The sequence below is a fragment of the Pelecanus crispus genome, chromosome 3 (genome assembly GCF_030463565.1).
Source record: "Pelecanus crispus isolate bPelCri1 chromosome 3, bPelCri1.pri, whole genome shotgun sequence".
In the NCBI taxonomy this organism is placed as follows: domain Eukaryota; kingdom Metazoa; phylum Chordata; class Aves; order Pelecaniformes; family Pelecanidae; genus Pelecanus; species Pelecanus crispus.
Genome location: NC_134645.1, coordinates 19916410 through 19934164, shown reverse-complemented (window position 1 = coordinate 19934164; position 17755 = coordinate 19916410). Strand labels below are relative to the sequence as shown.

General features: G+C 37.0%; 1 protein-coding gene across 3 annotated transcripts in view; it reads left to right on the top strand.

Moving 5' to 3' along the window:
* The window catches only part of ARID4B (AT-rich interaction domain 4B), a 96053-nt gene that overhangs the window by 33794 nt on the left and 44504 nt on the right, over positions 1 to 17755 (top strand). For all 3 annotated transcript variants that reach the window (XM_075706781.1, XM_075706779.1, XM_075706780.1), the window contains exons 4-9: positions 2640 to 2705; positions 3304 to 3394; positions 7763 to 7842; positions 10205 to 10296; positions 11697 to 11835; positions 15566 to 15645. In XM_075706781.1, coding sequence (XP_075562896.1) covers positions 2640 to 2705; positions 3304 to 3394; positions 7763 to 7842; positions 10205 to 10296; positions 11697 to 11835; positions 15566 to 15645 — 548 coding nt within the window. The remainder of the gene's footprint in view (positions 1 to 2639; positions 2706 to 3303; positions 3395 to 7762; positions 7843 to 10204; positions 10297 to 11696; positions 11836 to 15565; positions 15646 to 17755) is intronic.

Sequence of the window (17755 nt, the reverse complement as noted above, 5' to 3'; positions counted from 1 at the left end):
TATTTATCATTTCATTATTAATAGGTAGTGTCTTTCACAGTTTAGCAGTCTTTGGCAGGTTCTGTGCATGGTACAGAATTTTACATTGACAATGCAATTGCATTACACAGTTCGTCATGGAAAGCAGTAAAACTTAAGATTTGCCTGGACTTGTGAAAAGTGTTGAAGGCAGTACAAATTTGACTAAAGGACAAGACTTTCGGTGTTAGAAGAGTGGTAGTCCACTTCTTAGGATCCGTTACAGTTTTTCTTAGAGAGCTATTTAAGCCAGTTTATTTTGAGTGTCTCCTAAAACGATTAGCACCATCATCCACAGCCACTTGTATTTGGGCACCCTCCACAGAAGTTTCAGAAGAAACCATTTTTTGTGTAGGTCTTTATCAAACAGAAACTAGTGAAGCATCTGCTGTATAGACCCTACCAGGACTGTCTTTTCAGGATGGTGAAGAAAAGGGAAATTCCAACTGAATCTAAACAGGTTGATGATGTGCTGAATGTCTCAATCTTGCCTGAGACAGAAAGGATCCACACTGACAAATACTATGGGAATTACAACCGACACTAACAAATACTGACATCACTTCTCAGCTTCAAGAAAGGCCAGTGGTGTCACACTGAGTTTGGAGTTTGAACATTTCTGTTAATAACCAGTGTTTTTTGAATATGTATGAATAGCTCAAGAATCAAAAACTGTTGGTATCAAAAACCTTCTCCCCAAAAGGAGTTGAAGCCCCAAGGCATCTTTAAAAAGAAAAACCATTCTGGAATAAACAGTAGCAATTTGCTTTGTTCACCTTTCATCATAGTACATTGTGGCTGGCTCATGGTTTTGGATAGGGTTCCTTTTTGCTGTAAAATACATTTAAGATAATTGCAGAAGTAAATAAAAACAGATGTCTCTAAATCAGAATTGATATACTGGATATTTCATATGAGCCAGTAGTGACCACAGGTTTCAGATTACTTTGCATCTGAACTGAACTTTTGATTTCTAGATAAATCCCTCCAAAGAGAGGAATAAATACCTGTATCTGTCAGGCTGAAGTTCAGAAGGCTATTCTTTACCCAGTGAATTCCTAGCCCGAATCCTTTGTCTGGCTTTCAGGTTACAAAGTATGATTTTTGTCTGTCAGGTGGACAGTAAGTATTTGCCATCAGTAGGTGGGATGATGCAGCTCTAAAAGAACATACTTTCACAACAATATGTATTGCTGTGGTTCTAACACAAGATGGTCAAGATGATTGTTTCATGAAGTAGCACCTGGAAGGCAGTAAAATATTTTAGTGCATTTGTTTTCTTACCAGCCAGTCAAGGTAGGCTCTCCTTAGTTTCAGTTGTAGGTGCTGTTCTCAGCTGTTTGTTACTTTCGAGGTTTACAGAACTCCTTAAACTCTCCTCCTGAGGAAGCTAAGTAGAAGAATTGGTGTTAGAGAACGCTGTTGTTCTGAAGGAAATTTTGCTATTGCTGTGTGCTGCAGCGAAACTCTGAACAATAGCAAGAACATAACCTTGGGTACACTTGTGAACCAAATCCTCAGATTTACCGTAGGATTGCTGTAGTTGAGTTAACTGTTACATGGCTGAATCTCATGTTACATTCTTACTTATTATGAGTACTAAATAGAACATCATATACTTACACCAGGTGAGTGTGTTCTGATGCACATTAGAACGTCATTTGTGGGTGTTAATAAAGCGTACATATGCACATAAAATGTAGTGCCAGAACTTTCTGTTTCCCTGAATTCTAAAACTGGAGTGGAAATAAAACTTCAGGTGTAATTGGTAGGAGGATCCTGTGACTTCCAGTGTGACCAAGTTAATTTTGAGTGAAATGAATGGTGAATATCTGTAGTGTCTGATAGAGATAACTTAAGCATAAGTTTGAATTTCCAGATGGTTTTTTTTTTCTCTGAGGATAACATGTAGGATTAGAGGCACAGCCAATGACATGTGAAAATACCTTGGAAATACTTATGGGACTTACTTATTCCAGTTTTAAGACTGAAATGTTAGCTGTCTGTACATTTGCTTCCAGTTAACTAGCAGCATGTAGGCTAAGCTGACATTAACTGAAAGGCTGTTTGGGTTGTTAGTTTTGTTTAGTTGACAGCAATGTCCTGTACTTTTTTTGTGTGAGTCTTTCAACTGTGAGTGAGGGAAATGCACTTTAATCAGCAAAAGCAAAAAAAAAAAAAAAAAAAAAACCCAAACCCATGATATGGGGTTAGATATAGGTGCTAAAACTGTTTGATTTCAGAGCCTTGAAATATACATGTTTCTTAAAAATTATTTATGCTCAGAACTCTTGAAACTTTCTCCTTTCTTGGTGTGGTACTAGAGCGGTACAATTCAAATCATTAAGAAAACTGCAGAGATCATTTTGAGCCATTAAACATTGTTGGTAAACTGTTGTTTGTCACTTCCTTTAGAGGTAATGGTTCTATTCTAAAAGACAAAAAGTATTTTAGAAGTTTTGACAACTAAGAAATTGTCTCCTCACATTTCTAAAATATACAAATGAAACACAGTTTTCGGCAAGTGGAAAAATGTGAGTAAGAGAAGGGCTATTGACATCTGCATGTGCTTATGCTGCTCAACTGTATCAAGTGATTGTCAGTTGAATTATATTTTTTAGGTAACTTTTAGACATGATTCTTCAACAATGGAAGTGCAGGATGACCACATAAAGGGTCCCTTAAAGGTAATAAATTTCTTTTGTATTTTGCTAACACTTTGAAAAGCATTCTTTTTCAGTATTTGACACAAATGTGTATATGCAGTGTGGGGTGAAAGTGGAAGGTTCAATTTATTACACAGGCCAGATAGATCATGAAGCATAAAAGGTAATGCTGTAAAGCAAGAGTTAGTATACTCTTCATGTTAACTTTTTCCTTTGTAGTTAAAAGGGATGCAGCATACAGGCTGATGCAAGCCTCTTTGTTCTTTTTGGCCTTAAAGCTAGGAAGTTTTTGGCTGGCTCTGATTTTTAGTCACTGTTGCTTTGGAAAACTCAGCTGGAGGATTTGATGGGCAAGCTCTTACACAAGAGAATGACATCACTCAGATTGGTTCTTGTTCCCCACCTGCTGGCGGGAAATAATCAGCTCAGTTAGTTGGCTTATTTTAGAGGAATGAAAGAGTTTTGAGCGATACAAATACATTCAAGTGAAACTGGGAAAGTATGGTATATTTAACATAGAAATAGGTTTGAAATTAACTCTGTCTGCTAAATACAGAAGTGTTAACTTCATTGTCTTGTTTTAGAAGCTCTCCAGTGCTAAGTGGCTTTTGTATTTTAGGTAGGAACTGTTGTGGAAGTGAAGAATCCGGATGGAACTTACCAGGAAGCAGTTATCAACAAATTAACAGATGCAAGTTGGTACACTGTAGGTAAGAGAAATAGTTATGTATTTGATTAAAACCCATGACTTAAAAATAAGCCTGTGAGATTTTTTGGAGATGCTTAGGTATTCCAAGTTTGTATTTAAAAAAACCAAACCAACCAACCAAAAAAACCCAAAAAACCAAAGAACCTAAGGTTCTTACTTTGGGTTTTTGTAAGAAATTGTACCCATTACAATGTGAAATTGGGACCCCAAATAAAGATCTAGTGAATCATTCTATAATTGGTAACTGCTTCTTAGATATTTGATATACTATTGTTAAATATTCTGAAGCAAAGTATGCTGTCATACTTGCTTAAAAAAGGAAAAGAAGTGCTTTTAAAACATAAGTTGCAATACTTATCTTTCCCTGCTCTTGGACTTTGCCCTGAAAACAGCTGCTGTAAAAACAGACATAGCTTGTTTTTAAAAAGTCTTTTCCTGTTAGTTTTCCCTATTTTCTAATGTGACATTTCAGACTTTAGATGATGTATCCACAGGCCCACAAGCAAAGAGAGCTTTTTTTTTTTCCCTTTAAATACTTTTTTAAAAAAGGCTTTATATACATGCGTTTACTTTTTAATGCTATGTAGCAGTAGATCAATCTGTCTTGGGAAAAACTGGTCAACTGTAAAATAACATATATTCTGTCTGTGCACTGGTAGTCTTAAAGGTGTTACAGGAAATTTATTCATTCTTGAGAAACTACATATTCTTCTCCTTGGCAGATAACTGGGACATGGGAAGATGAAGACCAGGTCTTGAAAGAACCTTAGCAAGACTTAGTTGTTTTGAGATATTAAGGGTTGTTATTGATGAAGTGATGTTGAACAACTAGGGAAAGACTAACTTTCCCTAGTCATAGTCCTTTTAGAAAGGAATAGAGCTGTAAGTTTAGATAAGACCTTCCACATAAGCATTGCAAAATATATATCTGTTTTCTTGTTGGAGAAGTAGAATGTATGAGTAAAGGAGACACCAGTTTAGGATGAGGTGAAACATGAGGTATAAAGACAAGAAATAACATTATAGATAGTGTTTTGGTAAATAATATAGAAGTGGATCATATATGAGAGCTTTAAGAACAAAATGGTATAGCTGGTGTGAGAACTATGTTATATGTATATGTTTATGCTTCTGAGAAAGCGTGAGGTTAGCAGTTCAGCAAGAGGAATAAGATAGGAATCCATGCAGGTTAAATTTTGAAGGTAAGTGTCACGGAGTTGCAGTCTGTAAATCAAAATAGATGTCTGTGAAGAATCCTGAACTCAAAAAGTAGGTAGAGGAGATGTAAGAGTTGAGACCGAAAACCGTATTTTGTAGATAAAAGTAGACAAAAGCATGTTGACCTTGCAGAATCAGTAGAAGTTGCACAGCTGCTGGCTGTGCAATGCACTTTGAGAGAGAAGCGACTGTAGCAGTGGATGATTAGAATAATCTTTGTCAGGAGGGTGAGTGGAATGAGACTGAAATTATCTGTACAGACAGTGATGACTCTGCAGATCTGAATGAAAGTCCTACTTGAAGGGATAGTTGCCATTTACCGGATTTCAGAATTAGCACACATCTTAATCAGCAGAGTTATCTAATGTTGTCCTGGCACTTGTTGAGAAGTACCTAATTACTTGCATCGTTAATGATTTTGTGAATACAATTACTATGATTTGGTCAAAAATTTTGTGAAGGGAGAGAGATCTGAAGTAGTACCTTTCCAGAAGTTGTTACTTAAGACCATTTATGCCACTGCAGCAGTAGCATGTAGAATTTAGAGGAATAACTATTTTGGAGCTGCTTGAGAACTCCTTTAACACTAAAGTACAGGCAGGGTTGCTTTAATAGCATACCTATCTGTCTTACATTCACAAGATGTTGTCTGAATAGAAATTGTACATGAGTTTGCTTACATGTCTTTTTTGGTGCTACTACTTTCCTTCCAAAGGAAGATAGGAATTAAATCAAATTTAAAAAAAAAAAAAAAAATCCCAACTGGTATAGCCTTTTAATATAGCACAGTTATATAAATACATGAAGTGTCCTTAGTTTATTTGCCTGTCCTATAAAAATTCCTCAAAAAGCTCAAGGTATTCCAATCCTGGTAACTAGATAACTGTTTGGTCATTCATATAAATGTGTCCTTAGAAAGTTTAAGTGATATTCTTGACATTTAACCCTGTGTTTACTAGGAGGGGAAAAAAAACCCCATAGGATTGTTTGCTTTACTAAAAATGCGGAATTGTGTATGTTCAAAAGTAGTCTTATCCCCTTCTGAGTGTTTTTTTGTCATTACATGGCTTTTTCTCAGAATTCAAAGTGGTTTTATTTGCATTGAGTTGCCTCTTTTTTTAGCTTTTTCTTGCAGTTTCAGAATACGTTTTAAATGCTTTACACTCCTGTATGTCTGCTCAGTAGATTGTTTTGAGGATGTTCCATTAGAATGTCATATTACAGCCATATGTGCTATTCTGGCCACACAAGTCTTTCAGGGAGGTGAAGCTTTTTCTTTGAATATATTCATGTCATGGAACAAGATTAAGAATCCCTGTGGCAGGGGAGAGGCCACAAGCAGATTACTACATAGGATGCATAACGTGGCTACCTACCTAGCTCTGAATAGGTTTACCTCTTTTGTAGTCAGCTTATCCCTTCAAGTGGATAGAATTTTTTTTTTTTAATCTCTCATTATGTAAGGAGACTGTTATGTTAATTAACACAGACTGAATTAGGAACCTGCTGCCTTCTACTTCACTTAACCAAGGAGGGGCTTAATTATGTGTTGACCATTTGAGACGCAGCTCCAAATCTTTGTGTTTTCTTGTGCAGTTGTTGCCCTTGATAATTCTCAAGAAATTTTGAAGTGACAGATATGCATCTATAACTGATACTTTTATCACTAAACAGTACTCAACAATTACTGTAGTATAAAACAGACTGGGGAATGGTAGTCACAAGAGGAAGTTTGTTCATCAACAGTACTAAATTTTATATAGGGACGAAAAATTCTCAGAACTAGGTAAAAGTTACTTTCATATCAAATAAATACTACTTAAGAATTTTAATGTACCTTGTTGCTTTTTGTATATTTTTATTTAAATTAGTAAATGTCGAAAATAGAGTATGGCACCCACTATTTGAAAGCCAGATGTGGCTGAAAATTAATCTCTCTAATTATGCCAGCCATCTTTTGCTGTTTGACAGCCATTCTCCTAACACCGTTATTTTGACTCATTTGTGAAAATGTTTTACATATTTTTAGTTTTCTACCACATGATTGAATTCTAGTGAGACTGACAGAAATGGGCTCAGCAGTACTGTTGATGGACAGAAGATTTGAATGAAGGTGAAAGAGACGTGTTGAGAAACTGCTGAAACTTTTACCTTTTAATGCAGTATTTTAATCTAATCTTGGCATTGTTTCTGTGCCCACAAAAGTCTTCAAGGTCACTGCAGTGTGGGGACAAGAATATAATTGTTATCACTGTTGGGGAGGGGAGAGGAGGACAGTTCTTGTCTCACTGAACAGTGCAAGCATAGCCAAAGAGTTAAAACTTGTCACCAAGTTTTCATCCATTAAGTACCTGTAGAAGACTTGATAAAAGCTTACTTTTTATATGACCAGTTTATCAGCTTCTGAAGATCCCACCTTGAATGTGTGCAGTGCATTTCAGGATTCAAAAGGATAAAGTATGTAGCTGAGGTCAGCTGTATTATGAACTTGTTTCCAGTTGACCGAGTGATAGCAGAGGTGGTAGAAAGTCTAGAAACCAGGAGCTCCACAGTTTCCTCGCTACAGTTGATTTTGATGATTGTCTGCACTTTTGACTATTGTCATCTTCCTTAGGCTGATATCACTGTTGTTTTATAGGGTAGTTCAATGAAGTCAGTAGAGAAAGATACCGAACTTTGATATAATGTTAAACTGTAACTTTTTTCTCAAAATAACTTGTTTATGTTTCTCCGTAGTAAGCATAGCTTCCATTTGAATATTGTAGGAGTTCTGGTTATGTAATGAAGTTCTGCAAAAATTGAAAACACTTGAAGAATAGTTTTTCAATTGTAGCTTGCGTTAATTTTTAATTTTGTGTCTTGATCCATTAATCGTCTGCTCAACTACTAATTACTTGAGATTCCATTTAACATATGCAAGCATGGAGTAGCTATGGTGAGACAGCAGCTTATGTATTTGGTCAATCTGTGCAAATGCTTTACTGTATATGCAGCAGTATCCAGGTACAGCTTTGTTTTAAGGACTGGCTACAGGAATATATATCTCATTCTTTCTGACACCTAAATCAATCACTTACTGATACCCCGATTTAAAAAAAAAAAAAAATAGTAATCTTTTTATTTTCTTGCCTCACTTCTTACCTGGTGACAGTATTTGATGACGGCGACGAGAAGACTCTTAGACGCTCTTCCCTGTGTTTAAAAGGAGAAAGACATTTTGCTGAAAGCGAGGTAATTGAAGAAATTTTTATATGCAACTTTTTACTTAGAAAAATTAAAAAGTGATATCTTTAGTACCTTAGTCTTCGGTATGTTATGTACATCCATGCTACTAAAAATGGGGATTATGTAAAATACAGCCTACAGGGTCTGGCTTACTCTTTTTTTAAATCAAGAAATACAATTAAATTTCACCAAATTGTGTGAGTTAAACAAAATCAGTATTTCATATTTTTCATTTTTATATTACTAATGGTTCATAGATTGTACATCACACAAAAACCAGTGATCACACAACTGCTTTGCTTTATATAAAAAAAATTATCTGTAAGTATTTATTGGAAAAAATCAAAATATGGGACATGAAAAAATTAATGTAAGTCCTCAGACATAATTAAGTTCTGTTGGATTTTAGGTAGATGGTTAAGTCCAATTTGTAATAGCTGATGAAGTTGAAAAATCAGGACTTTTCTTTTAAAAGGCAAACTATAAGTTGCTGTTACCTGTTAATTTGAAGACAGTTATCAGTATTTTGAAGCTGGTTCATGTCTTAAAGATGATTTGTGTATTAAAGTAGTCAGACATTTGTAGCAAATTTCAAATAGTTGAAATTTCAGAATGAGGGTTATTCCTTCTGATTATGTAAGACAGTCTGGACTAAGGGGCAGATTTATGTAAACATGTTAGCTTATTGGAAAGCTACTGAAGACAGGGGTTTTGCTCTACATAAATGTGCTTTATTATGGTAGTCAGCTGAGCTTATTGCCTGCTTACTGCATTTTTGTGAAGGTTCGGATACCTCCTAGAATCCTAAGTCAGGATTAAAGATATGTAAAGTAGAGGGCCTAATTAGATGCCTAAATCTGGATTCGGATATAAATACCATAACTTTAAAGAATGTGTTGTTCCTTTGATTAGCTCTTTGTTATTAATGATCAGCACCCCTGAAAATTAGATTGCTTCTGTTCCATAAATACTGTTTTAATATGGTTTCAGGAGTATTACTTTATAGTAACCAGGTGGAAAATTTTAGTCTATATATATTGCTTTGCAACCCATTTAGCTGAACAAGAGCAATTTCAGATTATTATATCAGATTCAAAGAAACCTTACATTCGGGTAACTCCTACTTTTTTTTTTAATCATCATTCTTGCTGTCTTAGCTTTTGATGTCTTTCCGAAAGTCACTGATCTGCAAGTCATTGTCACCAGCCCTCAATGAAACATATGTTGCATATTTCTAATAATTACCTTGTGATTGCAAGCTACTCAGCAGGGAAAATTGCATCTTCAATTTCTTCTGTAATTAGACCAGTGCCACACGACCGTCTCGTTCTGATGTTGCTTCAGCTTCATCTCTGACGTCCCAAGTGTGTGGGATCTTTTAGGGTGTCTGCCATGCTCAGAAGTGATCACGCATTTGCTTTAAGATTTAAAAAGCCAGTTTTATTGTCTCTGTGTCCCGTTCTGTCTGACACAGAATACTTTTGAGATTCTTGTTGGTGTTTCATGTTTAAAAACTCATACACAACTCAAAAGTGTAATTCGGAGGACCATGTTTACTTTGGAAGGCTTTATGCCTTCTTTCAAAGAACAAGCGTAAATGGCCTGTACAAAAAAACTCTGTGTACCAGGAGCCTTCAAATCTGCAATGGTTATGATTTAAACAGATAACAGCAGTCTTAGGGAAAGAAGATACTGCATGTCCATGAAGTCGTTCTGTTGATGCCTTGGCATTCTCCCTGAAGGGAGAAAGTTCTTTCTTCCTCTCACTCTCTTTTTGTTTTGATGCTAACATAGCATCAGTTAGCACCTTCTCAATTATCAATATAGCAATCTCTTTAAAATTGTTGTAGAATCTTTCTCTCCCATATCAAGTAATTGTATTTTTGGTAGTAATTCATAAACTTCTCATGTTTGCTACTACTGAGTTATCTTGCAGTTTCATTTCATAGGGGACCTTTGTTCATTTATAAGTAGATGATTTGATGTTTAGTCTGATGATAGGACAGGCAGGAAATTCATCCTGTAGAGATGGAGTATCCCAGGTCAGCAGAACACCTGGTACTTAATTATCTGTGTTTGAATGGTCCAAAGGCAGGACTTCTGGGAAGAATTGTCTGTGTGTGTTGGATGGAAGTTAATTATTTGAAGGTAGGGAGAAGGTGTTGGAAAAAAAATGCAAACCAAAACACAGTTAAAAAGTAAAGCAGTGATGTCTCTCCTGTACTTCTGTATTTCTTTCATAATGAGAAAATCTCTCTATTGACAAAAATTACTTCAACCAGATTATACAAACTTACAGTTTGGAGAATAACTTACGCCATGTTTTTTATATGTGTATGTATGTATATGTATTTTTTCATTTCAACAGACATTAGATCAGCTTCCACTCACAAATCCTGAACACTTTGGGACTCCTGTTATAGGAAAGAAAACAAACAGAGGAAGGAGATCCAATCATATGTAAGTTTAACATCTTTGTGTCTGTGATTCTGTATTCAATTCTGAAGCTTTCAGTGCCTGTGGAGTTGTATTAGTTGTACGTTCAGGCTTCTCTTATTCAAAAAACAGGAAGCTATACGAAAAGTGTCATTTAGCATTCAGACCAAAAGTCATTTTACAACTATTGTTGCATACAAGAATTACAAGTCTTCATGTAATCAGTATTTAAAATAGTACTGTGTATAGGCAAGAGATTTTCTCTTATTTTTGCTATTTAAGTAAAAAAAGAAGGTGGCACACCAAGTGGAAATGTGTTGATAAGCTATATTCAGAAGCTTCTCTGTAGCAGAATATTAGTATTATAAATGTGTTGGACTCAAAACCCAATGCTTTATCAGCACTGCAAATGATGACATAAAAATTAGGGTGGGGAAAATAAAACATAATAATTCAATTTAGACTGCAAATCAGTTGTCTTCTGTTACATAAATGCTAACTGTGAGTCTTCTGTTAATATTGGACTTTATACTCAAAAGTAGTTATGTGAAAAATGGAAGACAGCTTTTAAAATTCTGCTTGTGTTCATTGAACCCGCTGTGTATTTTCTGAGAATTAACCTTCAAAGTGAATAGTAAAAAGAAATATGTATCTAGAGAGCACTAGGTTTTGTTAGGTTTTTTGGGGTTTTTTTAATCAGTTGCAGGTAATTTTAGTTGGAGCAGTTTTGTACATTTAGACTCCCCATATGGTTAAAACCAGGTGCAACTTTGTACTGGAACAGTTAAAACAATGAGCCAGAACCCTTTTTAATCAAAATGTATTTGCACCTTTGCCCATCTGCTTACATTCCAACACTTCATTCAATGTGAAATTGAAACAGTCATTAAAATGCTTCACTGCACAACTCAACTGTTTGAGGATAAATAGACTTCTCTTTCTCTTTGCTATTTATCTTCATAGCTGATGTTTCTTCTTCAGAGATTTGTCCTCTCTCAAAATAGCTTTTTATTCTGCATGGCTGTTAAAGTAAAAGCATAGAGAGATTAAGAGATAAAACAAAACAGTTTAGCTTGATGTTGGTCCAAAACTACAACAGTATTTTTGAACAGTGCTTCACTAGGGCGGAATTGTAATTTTGAATGTCCTGACAGTGCATTTCTATTCCACCATGTGGATGCATGGTGGTGTTCTGTTCGGTTTTTGCATGTATTACATGTAGATGCGCATTTCTGAGTTTGTAATGTTTGAGTTGTTACTATAATATCCTTACAAATACTTCTAATTGTTTTTATCCTAAAATATTTAACAGGCAATTCAGGTCACTATTATTTATGCCTCTATGACAATTACCTTTGGATCTCCTGGAATTTTAATAGGCAAGTTTTGAACAGTTGAGTTTTAAGTCTTTTTCTGTTGTTTAGTCCTGAAGAAGAATCTTCATCCTCTTCCAGCGATGAAGATGAAGACGATAGGAAACAAAGTGACGAGTTATTAGGAAAAGTTGTGTGTGTGGACTGCTTTAGTGTGGATAAAAAGAAAGCTCTGTGGTTTCCAGCCTTGGTAAGAGTTTAATCTTTATTTTAATTTTGTAAATTTTTGTTTCCTAGGCACCAAAGAAAGGTGTCTTTTTTTCATTTTTGATTGATTCATCTATATTTTTATTGGAACTTAATATGTTTCTTCAAATTGGACTGTATCATAATAGTCAAAGGAAATATTCTGTATGTAAATATGGTTGTTTACAAAAAGTGATTGCTCACATGGCTTCAGGTTTTCCAAACAGTCAGAGCTTGTTGACCTAATTCCAGTACAACAGTTTGTTTAGTACTACTGAACTAGAATTTATGGGCTTTTTTCCTAGGCTATTGCATGCCATTTTTTTGAACCACCAAGTTTTATCAAGGAAGAAAATTCAAAGAATTGCAAAGAGGGGAAGCTTAGTGATTGCACAGATATTATTTTTCTAGGTTCAAGATAAAAACATTTGATAATAAAATCAGATGTTTTTTCTTTGTTGCTATGGTAGGTAGTAGAGAATTGTCAATACATTTCCTATAAAATAACATTGTAGTCTTTTAGTACAGATATTTTCTATCTTTATTTTGGTTTGAAGACGCTTTTTTTACAAATAAACTTGTAAAATATCATTGTTAGTCTAAGGATTGCATTTAGGTTGAGTGATACATTTGGAAATTAATGTCTTTCCATATGTGGTACTTTCTAGTACCATGCTTTTAATTTTTATTTTATTATTAATTGTAAATATTTGAATAATTTGTCCCTGGCCATGGAAGCTTAAAATGTTTATCTGATTTCAGGAAGACTTGTGCTCAGCTTTTGAAAAGATGCCATACAGTAACAGTTAACTCTGAGAAGAGTGTACAATAGCTCTCAGTTGCAACTTTCTACTTATCACCTCCTGTGTCTTGTAATGTAGTCCAGAGGCTTTCCAGCAGGACTTCTTTTGGAAAAGTTGGTGGGAGAGAATGAGTCATTGAAGTCCCTTTTACAACAAGGGAGAGGGCAGAATATACAGCAAGGATGTATCGCGTTAATGACAGATAGCTTTGAGAGGTTTTCAGTAATAGCTAAGAAAATCAAGCTGGCTCCTGCCCCACCCCCCCCACCCCCCCCCCCCCCACCCCCCGCCCCCAAAAAGCTGTCATGAAGATTGATGTAATATCACCTGCCTCACAGTTGCACTCTGAGAACCGGTCAGTTAGACTGGCTTGACCTGTTTTATGTCACACTGTTGCGTTACAGACAGCAGTTTCCATGGCACCCTTTCTGATAGGTATTGGGCTTGCATGTGACTAATGTAGTGCTACTCAGGAGAGCTGCGGGTCAAACCTTAAAGATTAACTGAACTGTTGCTTATTCTCCCAAGGTGTACTAAAGATACACGCTGTTATTTCTTTGGCTTTCATTTGGAGATTGTAATAACTCATTCTTCATGGAAAGCTTCCTGCAGGGAATGAGAAGCAGTAGGGGGATAAAGTTTGAGGGTGGAGCTTGTTACCTCTGAAATAGCTTATCTTGGATTAACTGTTATTTTAGTAATCAGGTTTATAGCTCTGCAAATAAACATCATATTGCATTTAACCTGAAAGGTTGTGCCAAAGAACAGATTTATGCCCCAGATAGCTAGGTTTGTTTTTTTTAATCCTCTCCACTGTAGCTATGCCTCTCCATCCTTTTACCTTGTAAGCACGTTGTCTCTACTATATCAAGAAAGTAATTTTATCTTACTACTGATAACTTCTGCTTTAACTTTGTATGATGCTACTTGTAATTATGTGAATGATGAAATGAAAATTCAGGTTTAGTATGCTGAAGAATACATATCCCAAAATTAGTTTTGTTATTAATAATACTGTGTACAGATACACTTTGTGTAAAAGCACAGAGGACACTGTGCAAGTTTATTATGTGAAAAGAAGTTCAGGGATTAGTCTAAACCTTTACAGCAAATAACAGTTAAGATTAGTAGTGGAAACTGATTATTTTGGCTATCAGTCCTATAACCAGATAGCCTGTCACTTGTAAAACTGTAGAGGTCTAAATTTGGTAAAAATTATTCTGAGGACTTAGTGATTGACTACATTGTTTTAATCCTGCATGCATGGGGATTGATTGGTTGGTTGGTTTTTGGATTTTGTTGGTTTTTTGGGGGAGAGGGGTGGGTTGAGAGCAATGGCTAATTGTTATTGTAAACAGGCCTGGCAATGGCAATTGCTCCTTATGTCAAAGAGTATGATTTAGTAAGCCTTATAGCATTGCTTAGTTTTAATATGTACTTAAAGGCTTGGAAGGTGCAGTAAGGAAATCTGCTTGCCGCATTTTCAGAAAATTGAGTTTACATAAGATCATCTCTCTCATTCTCCTATGACTCCAGTGGAGTTTGTTTTGGGAAATCGAGAAAACTTGATTCAGGCAAAATTGAGGTGATGTTGCTTGATGTAAAGGCCCTAGATGAGGTTTTGGTAAACTGTTTTCCAACCTCTGAATGGACTTCTGGCTCCGAAGATCTTGCTGCTTCTAGAAAACAATAGCTAAAGCCAGAAGGGCCTTTTCTGTCTTTAGAGAGCTAGGAGATTGCACCTGTGTGTTTCAAATGGGGGATGATAATCACTGTCTTTTACCTTGATATTAAAACACTGTTGCAAACTATATCTCAAACTGCATTTCAGTTAGTAAGTTGCAGTTTGGTGAAGTAATTTCTTTGGCGGCTGTAGAATGCATTGAATTTGGAGGCTTAGGCTGTTAAGTTTTATTTTTCTTGGGAAGCATATTTAGCCTATGCTGTGTGGAACACAACTCTGTTTCCAAATCAGAGGGAGCTTTTGACTTTACCTTCTAAAACGCTATATGGCTGGTGACCTATGTAAGGAGGAAAAAAAACCTTTTGTCATGCAGTATCTTTGTGTGTTCGGTGGAAAAAGTAGGACTGAAAGCAGTTGGTGTGAAAGAGAAGAGGTATTTACCAGGCCTAAATTAGGGCTGCAGTCATTTGCTGCTCCTTGGGGTTTTATAAAAGCCAGAACTTTCTTAACTTTCAGGGAACTACACATGTTTTGAGAGAAGAGAGATGAATGATGGAGAGGGTTGCTTTTCTGTTCTATAACTCTGGAAATTCAGTATATATGTTCTACTAAGTTCCTGAAGCTTTTTAATAAGTGACTTGTATACTAGTTTAACAAAAATTAAATAGCTTTTAAAATTGTGGCAAATAATTAATACATTGTCTCAGTGCTAGACTTGATTAGTCTACTTGTTGAATTAAAGAACCTATCATAATACTTGCACTTGAGGCACTCTTCTCTCCTGAGTAGATAACTTAATCCTCCTTTATAAAATTGCATTGCATAAATCCTGTATGCCTTTGGTTTTGAAACTGTGGGTGATTACATCCTTGCAATTTCTGGAAGCTTTCCAGAAGAGGTCTCTAACTCAGGTGGCAGCACTTGGTGGAAGTTTTGTCCTTTTAGAAAGAGGAGTAGAATAAGCTGTAGTGGCATGACAGGCACTTAACTTTTGTCAGAATGCTGTTCTTGCTTATGTCTCTAGCAGCAGCTGTCAGTTCCATCCAGGAAGTGAGGATGAACTTACACATTCAGTAATTTCAGGAGGTCATCACTCCTATGTTTTGAGGGATCTATCTCAGTTGCTCTCACCTCACTGCTGCTAAAGAAAAATGAGCCAAAAAGGTTTTTAAGAAGCATTGGTATACCCTGTTACTCTCTTGTTTTTCCTTTTTTCTCTAAACTTTGCATTTGTAATATCTTTGCAGGTGGTTTGTCCGGATTGTAGTGATGATATTGCAGTGAAAAAAGACAATATTCTCGTTCGCTCTTTCAAGGATGGCAAATTGTGAGTAGGAATGTAGAGGTTGATAATTGAATAAAATCTGTACCAGTCAAGTGAAACGTAGTATAAGATGTGTTGGGTAAAGTATTAATGACATCAGTAAGCTCAGTAAGTTTCTGCCAAGATTTTTCTAATGTTCAGAAAACTGTCAACAGCCTACATTGTGATGAAATTAGTCTTGAACTTTGTCATTATTAATAATGGGATGCATAAATCTGTCTTGGTTTTAATGTCATTGTTACAATGGTGGCAAACGAAGCAGGATTTTGTGACTTCGAGAATGACCTGATACTCTTTCCTTCTCTGGTTAGAATAGAGCACTGCTTCTCAGAGATGTGGCCATAAGCTTATCCAGCTACAGAAAGGGGTGTGGGGGTGTGTGTGCGTGTGGTACACATGCCTGCATGCATACACAGAAATTCTCTTTCTTTTTTTGAGGTAGTAAGGCATAGGTTTATCTCAGTTTAGACTACAACTGCATATTGTCATGTTCTTTGAAAAGAGCTGTAATACTACTCAAAGTAGGAAAGAACATAGAGAAACCTAGAAAACCAGACTGTATGGTATTTGCAAGAGAATAAGGAACTTTGTGTCCTTAAACTCATGTTGGTCGGGGGCGGGGGTTGATGGATGACAATAGAACTCTTTCTCTAGGCTTTAGTTTTTATTTTAAAAAGTTACAGCTCTTTATTCTGCTTGGTTCAATTTAACAGAATGCTTTTGCGGAAAGGATATTGAAATACTTAACAGTTCTTTGCGGTTTAATTACTTACTAAGTCTAGGCTATCGTTTTACCATTTGATAGTTATTCAGGCATCAGTGCACGCCACTGGAGAAACACACATAAGGATGTGTGCACACAAGCACGTACCCCCCACCCCCCAAAGCTGCAGTTCAGATTTTCTTCCTTGGATATAGCCAGAGTAGAAATTAAAGTGCTTTGTCTTTCAATCTGTGAAGGAGTAACTGCATCAGTGGACAAGGGAAAAGCAATGGATGTCATCTACTTGGATTTCTGTAAAGCGTTTGACACAGTCCCCCACAACATCCTTCTCTCTAAATTGGAGAGATATGGGTTTGATGGGTGGACTGTTCGATGGATAAGGAATTGGCTGGATGGTCGCATCCAGAGGGTCGTGGTCAATGGCTCGATGTCCACATGGAGACCGGTGACAAGTGGGGTCCCTCAGGGGTCTGTACTGGGGCCGGTGCTATTTAACATCTTCATCAATGACATAGATAGTGGGATCGAGTGCACCCTCAGCAAGTTTGCAGATGACACCAAGCTGAGGGGTGCGGTTGACACGCCAGGAGGACGAGATGTCATCCAGAGGGACCTGGACAAGCTGGAGAGGTGGGCCTCTGTGAACCTCATGAGGTTCAGCAAGGCCAAGTGCAAGGTCCTGCACCTGGGACGGGGCAACCCCCAGTATCAGTACAGGTTGGGGGATGAAGAGATTGAGAGCAGCCCTGTGGAGAAGGACTTGGGCGTACTGGGAGATGAAAAGCTGGACATGAGCCGGCAATGTTGGCTTGCAGCCCAGAAAGCCAACCGTATCCTGGGCTGCATCAAAAGAAGCGTGGCCAGCAGGTCGAGGGAGGTGATTCTGCCCCTCTGCTCTGCTCTGGTGAGACCTCACCTGGAGTACTGTGTCCAGCTCTGGAGTCCTCAGCACAAGAAGGACATGGACCTGCTGGAGCGGGTCCAGAAGAGGGCCACCAAAATGATCTGAGGGCTGGAACACCTCTCCTATGAGGCCAGGCTGAGAGAGCTGGGATTGTTCAGCCTAGAGAAGAGAAGGCTGCGAGGAGACCTTATTGCAACCTTCCAATACTTAAAGGGGACCTACAGGAAAGATGGGGAGAATCTTTTTAGCAAGGCCTGTTGTGACAGGACAAGGAACAACGGATTTAAAGTAAAGAAGAATAGATTTAGACTAGACATAAGAAAGAAATTTTTTACAATGAGGGTGGTCAAGCACTGGAACAGGTTGCCCAGAGAGGTGGTAGGGGCCCCATCCCTGGCAACATTCAAGGTCAGGTTGGATGGGGCTCTGAGCAACCTGATCTAGTTAAAGCTGTCCCTGCTCACTGCAGGGGTGTTGGGCTAGAT